Source organism: Papilio xuthus, unplaced genomic scaffold (assembly GCF_000836235.2).
Source record: "Papilio xuthus unplaced genomic scaffold, Pxut_1.1 DF826923.1, whole genome shotgun sequence".
Lineage (NCBI taxonomy): Eukaryota > Metazoa > Arthropoda > Insecta > Lepidoptera > Papilionidae > Papilio > Papilio xuthus.
The window spans coordinates 5,193,232-5,201,072 of NW_013531726.1; the positions used below are offsets into that span (position 1 = coordinate 5,193,232).

At 32.6% G+C, this 7,841-nt stretch overlaps 1 protein-coding gene across 1 annotated transcript; it reads left to right on the plus strand.

Moving 5' to 3' along the window:
* Nucleotides 1-687: 687 nt before the first annotated feature.
* Karl (lipocalin/cytosolic fatty acid-binding protein Karl) lies at nucleotides 688-6,259 on the plus strand. Its single transcript, XM_013318346.1, has 5 exons — nucleotides 688-953; nucleotides 3,750-3,858; nucleotides 4,001-4,147; nucleotides 5,187-5,358; nucleotides 6,049-6,259. Exons 1-5 carry the CDS (start codon nucleotides 831-833, stop codon nucleotides 6,191-6,193), a joined length of 696 nt encoding a protein of 231 aa, XP_013173800.1. The 5' UTR covers nucleotides 688-830; the 3' UTR covers nucleotides 6,194-6,259.
* Nucleotides 6,260-7,841: the final 1,582 nt, after the last annotated feature.

A 7,841-nucleotide genomic window follows, 5' to 3' on the forward strand; every position in this document is an offset into this window, starting at 1 on the left:
AGGCGTTGCTCGCGACTTTATCATAGTGGAATGAATAATATATTAAGTAATTCCCGCATATATCAGCTATCTTCCAGTATAAAAAAACCATCAAAATCAGTCCTGACGTTTCGATGATTGTCCGGACACACTTGTAACAAGATAGACAGATTTTTTTTAAATTAGTTTTTCGTTAAAAGCAAAGCAAATACAATATGTTCATGAAATATGTTTTATTTATAACATACAGACAATCCAATTTTATTAATACTATAGATTTAGATTAACTCTCATACACCTTACTTACATCTGTGGTATTTTACTCATATTGTAAATGCGAATGTTTGGATGGATGAATAGATGGATGTTTGTTTGAAGGTATCTCCACAACGGCTGAACGGATCTTAATGAAATATTGTATACATCTAGAACATAATCTGGAAGTTCACATGCCACTAGTAGTTATTTGAGACCGCGCAGACGACACAGGCAACAGCTACTTGAGGATATAATGATTTATGAACCAAACTTATTCATGTGTCAACAAAATCAATGCCAACACGTCACTAAAGTTGTTAAAGGATAACGATGTACAAAAATAATAGAACAATGACTCATAGATATCTGATAATAGTATTCTGCCAACGTCCCGGCCAACGCATTAACAAATGTCCCATACAATATTGATAACAATTCCCTTCTGTTAGTCGCATTTTATTCCTCGAATGAGTAATACGTTTTGAAGTCACGAAAACATATTTTTGAAATACCGTACACTTTTATTACAACAACGATTGAGAAATAAAAAAAAAGAATTGTTAGTTGTGTCATCTAGTAGTTTGGTCTAAATTATGGCGAAAATTGTTGTAGTCTTTGTGATTTTGTTTGTTATATTCGACGTTGCTTTTGCAAGGATTGTGAATAAAAGAAAATGTCCGGAAGTCCGCGCTGTTCCACATTTCGATTTATCACAGGTGACTGTATAAAAATGCAATATATTTGACTTTCCATCTTTTTAATTTAAAAACAAATGTTTAGAAATTTAAAAAGCATAATAATAAAATAGACTAACGATAATGAATGAAATTATAGATATTTATAGAATTGTGCAAAATACTATAATATTTAATTAACTATGTTGAATATTTTAAACATTTTCCAAAAACTTTTTACATTTTTGACTGGTAAAAGTCAAAAATCGTCCCTTTAAATTGAGCCGTTCCGGGGATACCTTGTAATAAACATCTATCCATCTAAACATTCGCATTTAAAATATTATGTAAGACTATAGCATTGGTATGATTTGGATGTTATAATTGTAAATTAAACCATATAAATGATAAACAAGGAATCTTGTATGTAATAAATTAAAAAAAAATGTCAATTGCAATAGCAGCAATATTCATCCAAATAACACGTAATTTCTCTCATTTCAATATTGAATAATATTCCAAATTAACATAATAAAGTACGTAATAAATTAAACTCGTATCAATATTTTGAACAAGCGAGCTCCAAGCGTTGAGTAGGTGGCGGATATATGATAACGATTGTATAAATTGTTTGCTTGTGAATGAATACTGACAAACGAATATTATTTAATTACAAATTAAAATGTCGGTGACTCAGGAGTTACATGATTTTTAATCTCCAGATCCTGGGTACGAATCACGCCATTTACCAATATGTTTTTCTATTGTCGATTTACAAATGTAAATTAATCCAACATTCTTACGATGAAGAAAAACATCGTGTTTGCGAAGAAATTCATAGATACGCGAAGTCAATCCACCCGCGGTGGGCCAGCGTGGTTGATTATGATGTTGCATAGCCATCCCTAACTTAGGGTAGCCTCCGAAGTCCTTAGTGGGAATGTATAGTGAGCTTATGATGAAGATAAATGAAATATTTCCTGGGGACTAAACTACTTAGTCTAAAACTGTAGTTTTGTCAAACATTACAGGGATTTCGTCTCAGAAACCCACGGTAAATAATTTATAAAGTGCAAATTAACTTATCTATTATTTGTCCAAAGTAAATTGTTCATTAAGCTGATATAAATACACTTTTGTTTGCGATTATATACCATTAGTACATTCAAGAAAAACAATGTCGGAACTATTTGGCAGACCCATTTAATTACATAAATGTGTTTCTGGTGTTTGCCTTCTTACGATGAACGGTAATATGAGATTACATTATTTTCTATTATTTGGTACAAATTTCTCCTGCAACGCTATGACAACGCCACCTACAGGGTCTATTTTTCAATCTTAACACGTTAGCTGCCATGTCGGACTATATGTCCGACAAGCCATACTTCCATTCAACACCTCGCTGTGGCTTGTCGGACGCTTATTAATCGAATTGTTGTATGCAGCGTAAGCCGCAAGGCCGTGTCGGACTATATGTCGACGAATTGTCAATATGTAAATAATTAGTATATGAGCAATTTTTAGGTGTTTTCAAATGGTTTTGGATAATTTTTTTTTCGTTTTTCTAAAAATCATTCTAGCAGCTAACGTGTTAACCACACCGAGGAATACCCAAAAAGTATTTAACACGGCCGTGGGATACATTCTTATTTTTAAATGGTAATTAAAAATAATTAATTATTCCACTAAATTCAAGTAGAGAAAGTTGTATTCATACTATTTGTATGCTTTATAATGCTTAGTTTATTCATCTATTCAATTTAATATCATAAATGTCAAATTAATGTACAATTTTAAAATGTTTATACAAGAGCGTCGGTGGCTCAGGGGTTTAAGTACTTGACTTGTAATCAGCAGGTCCTGGGTTCGAATCCCACCATGTACCAATGTCTTTTTCGATTTACATATGTACATTTATGCAACGTTCTTACGGTGAAGGAAAACTTCGTGATGCAACCTGCACATATCTGATGTCACGAGTCAATTTAAGAATGGTATGGATGGTCAATCTTACTAATATTATAATTGCGAATGTTTAGATGGATGGATGGATGTTTATTAAAAGATATATCCGGAACGGTTCAACGGATCTTGTTGAAAGGGTACATATGTAGAACATAGTCTAGAAGAACACATAGGCTACTCATTACGTTACGCGAGCAATGGCTAGTAACGACTAATTGACATGCTTCTACTTATAATCCACTGATTCCATTAAGTCGGATATCTAAATTATTAATTGCACATTTTCGTAGTTAACTTTATATCCGGGTTTTCACTTTTAAATTCAGCACAAGTAAGTTAAAAATGTCTATTGTAAGTCTCAGTATATTGATTTGAAACAAGCCTTTGTATTTGTCTTTCAAATTGACAGCTCAATAAAATAATTTGCATACATTATTAAATCACAATAGAACTACTATGGTTAGACGTATACGTTGGAGCTAATGTTTACTGATGTATTGATACTCGGTACATTTTCACTTTCAATTAGCTATATTATGAATATATTACAATAGTCACTATGTCGGATAAAAATCTGTGTATAGATTTCTATCTTAATCCTTGCTGTTTAAATATTTACATATAATAAATGTCAGTATTACCAAGTACAGTTTGTATCTGACGTATTTAATAACTTAACGTTTTTTTTCTCACCATTTATTAAAATGATATATAAGCTTTTTTAAGTGTTTTGGCAATTTTGTTTCATCTTACTATTATATTCCATCTATGACATAAAACGCCTATTGAAATCTCATAGCAATTTTTCAATTCAAGAAATTGTAGGCGTTTTTTAATATAAATATTTATGTAGTATTCGATCGTTTTCAGATGCTGGGGGATTGGTATGTTGTGGAATACTATGCTAGTGCTGAAGAGGCACTTTCATATAGCTGCATGAGAGCAGTGTTCACCGAAGATGATCATGTTCAAACTGCTGGTAACATTTTTTTGTACTTTTAAACTCACGTCAAAGTAATTACAAAAAGTGAGCCATAATATTTTTAACTTTCTAAAACTTCGTGTACTTCGCTTTAGATTGACTATAGGGCTATATTTTATATTATAATTGTTTTTTTCAGATGGATCAGTGGAATGGACGCCGGGTGTGACTATGAACTTCACATATCGTTTCGCGGACGATCCTCTCGGAGAGAACTTGCTCGGCAACATAACATGGCGAGTTGACTTGAACGAGCCTGCGCACTGGACTCATTCCGAACTCACTTGTAAGTCACTTAATGCTTAAACGATCCCATAGTGTACAGAAACCACCATTTAACGACTCTGTGTGAGAAATACTATACAGTTACTGTGACAACAATTTTTCTTTAAATTAAATATTAGCATTTTTTTTAATTACCTTATATTTTTGTACCATTCCAAGTAAGCTCTAGGCGTGTGCTAGGATATGGTTTACGACAATAGTCGAATGGCGGGATTCGAACTCGCGTCCAGATAGGAAATCTGTACTCCTAACAATTAGGCTATTGGCATTAAAATTGCTTATCAATATAGACCGCATAATTAAAACCTTTTACTACAAAACTCTCTTTTATGTTTGTAGTATATTCTTTGTAAAATTACTATTGTCGGTAATTGATTGATGTATTCTGTACACATTTTTTACTTGTTAATATTCTCATTGCTACAACACGCCTTTTCTAAATTCCGTCGGTAGCGAAAAAAGCATGAATTAAGGGATGTGATGAAAACACGCCTTGCCTAATGGCTCGCCTATTCTTAATAAACTGAAGGAAATATATTTCCTTTACGTATTCGATTTCAACTATCACGATAAAAAGTAACTTACATTATGCACCCGACTGATATAAAGGTGGAAAAGGGAAGGGGTGTTCGTGTAATGCTTTATAAAGTTTATATAAAAATTTTATAAAATATTTTTACGACACAGATTTGAAGAAGTATTTTGTTACACCAATATAACAAAGTTATATGGGTCACTAACAGTGGGTTTCCGAGACCTAAATCGCCCGTTTGAAAATATTGTTATCTCTGTTTTGTCAAAGATAATGACAGGGATGACTGTATATTTTATACAGAGAATTTGGACTCAAAAACTAACGGTTACAAGATCTTTATTGTCGTTTGTCCATCGTTTCTTTTACTACAAAGAAAATCTAATAAATATTTACTTATTTTAATATATTCGTTATTACGACTAGCAGTTATTTGAAGTACAGGCTAGGATTTTCACGTAACATTTTTTCTATATTGATCATGCTATTTATTTCTGAATGAACACAGATGATGGTATTTACAACACATACGTCCTGGACACGGAGTACAAGACTTGGGCACTGTTACTACATTGCGCGGAACAGAGAGAGGGCGCTCGATACTTGAGTGCTTTCGTATTGTCAAGAAAGACAACTCTGCCTAAAAATGTCATGGCATATTTAAGGGACAAGCTTCCAAGGTAACAATTTTTTTTTATTTTTTTTTTACATCATCATCTTAATCATCCAAGTTATGAATACGTTGTCTGTATCTTTGCTTAACACGTTAGCTGCGATGTCGGACTATGTGTCCGACAAGCCATACTTCCATTCAACACCTCGCTGTGGCTTTTTAATCGAATTGTTGTATACAGCGTGACCCGCAAGGCCCAATTGAAATGGTTTTGGATAAAATTAAAAAAAAAACAAAAAAAAATAATTTTTCGAAAAATCATTCTGGCAGCTAACGTGTTAAAAGGAAGGAGAAATAAATATACCGAAGTCGGCGGAAGAAATTTAAAATAATAATTATTGTTTCAAGCATTAACCGATGGTTTCTGAGACCAAAATAATGGTATAACACATATCGTCATTCCTACTTGCATCTTGCATAAAACAGAGATATCAATATGTTTTAAACGGTTTGGTCTCAGAAATCCACGATTAAATGTACTAGTTATAATGCATTTTTCAAGCATTATTTGAAATTGTACAAAACTCAAATTAGATAGTGTATTTCTTCATGATTATTTCATAATTAAACACCTTATTTTCTCTCTCGATATTGCATATAAAATATAAATTTGAACTAAATATTTTTATATCAAACTAGAACATTCTAGTTTCATCTGTTCTGAGCTGTATTGTAATAAAAAATGTTCATTTTACAGATACGACGTGGATATAAAATATGTTTTCCCTATACCGCACAATGAGTGCACATCGACGCCTGCTATATACAACTATTCACCAATATTAGTAGAAGCTGGAAGCAAAACAATGAAACGACCCGGAATTTCCTACAATACTAATTAAATGTTACTAATCATCATCAGCTCATTATACGTCCCCAACGAGGAGCTCGGAGCCTACCCTAAGTTAAGGGTGATTAGGTCATAGTCAACCACGCCGGCCCAATGCGGGTTGGTTGACTTCACACATATCTTTGAAATTTTTCTCAGATATGTGCAGGTTGCATCACGATGTTTTCCTTCACCGTAAGAACGTAGGATAAATGTACATATGTAAATCGGAAATCGAAGAACACATTGGTACATGGCGGTATTCGAACCCAGGACCTGCAGATCGCAAGTCAAATGCTTGACCACCGATGCTCGTTAAAAAAATGTTACTAATATTGATTATTAATTAACTTAGATTGTAATTTGAATGTAGTTTTCTTTACAATTATCAAAATATTGAAAAATTAATCAATTTCCTTCTCAATACTCAGTTGAACCTTTGTATCTCATTTCTTACTAATATTATAAATGCAAAAGTTTAGATGGATGGATGTTTGTTTGAAGGTATCTCCAGAACGGCTTAACGGATTTTGATGAAATTTGTCACACATGTGGAAAAACACGTAGGCTACTCATAAAGACTTTTTTTAATTCCGCGCGGACGGATTCGCGGGCGACAGCTAGTATTGAAATAGACTTCTTTCTTTTAAAATTTTTACGCATCAACTGGAATGATTAGTTAATACATATTTTCATGTTTTTAGGGTTCCGTACCTTATAGGAAAAAACGTTACCTTTACAGGATCATTTTGTCGTCCGTCCGTATATCTGTCAAGGCCCTTTATCTCGAAAACGCGTGAAGTTATCAAGCTGGCATTTATTTTTTAAACGATTTTATACTTTTAAAAAGATTGTAATGTGACTAAATAAAATAAAATAATTGTCTTATTAAGATTTTTACTATGGTCTGATTACCCTTAACTTAGGGTAGGCTCCGAGCCCCTCGGTGGGGACGTATAGTGAGCTGATGATGATGATGATGAAACTATCTATCACTTTGATGTAAATATTTCTTTTTATTAGTATTTCTTAATGAGATTATAACAATTATGCATGGTATTTTAAATGAAAATAAATATTTTAGTTTTATTTTTAATAATATATTATTTCGAAACCATGAACAACGCATTATTTAATTGGGATGGAACTGGATCACCAATCCCGTACAGTTACACATTTTTTTTTATATTTAATGAACTAGTGCTTGACCACAGACCCACTTGATGTTAAGTAGCTTTGCAAGTTACAATTAAGTAATTTAAAGAGAGCTTTCCGAATAAATATTTAGGTATACAATTAATAAAATAATTTGACCGATAACTAGTAACTTAAATAAAAGAGTGTCCTAAAGTACCTTGCTATTAAATAATTTACCAAAAATGTACATAAAGTACATTTTTATTACAAATTACAATTCATATTTCAAAACTAAGACATTTTTAAGTGGAAACAATGCGTAGTGTCTTCAAAGAAGTCATAGCTGAGGGACATTGTTCCATACAAATAATTAGTATTCCACAGGCCTTGTGTCTGCATCCTATACAATGAGTTGCCGCAAGCCTCTTGTACACACACGTATAAGTTGACATTCAAACTTGACCGTGTCCAAACACTGCAGAAGTACAATGAACAAGTAACATTAAATATATCTTCGAGTAAAC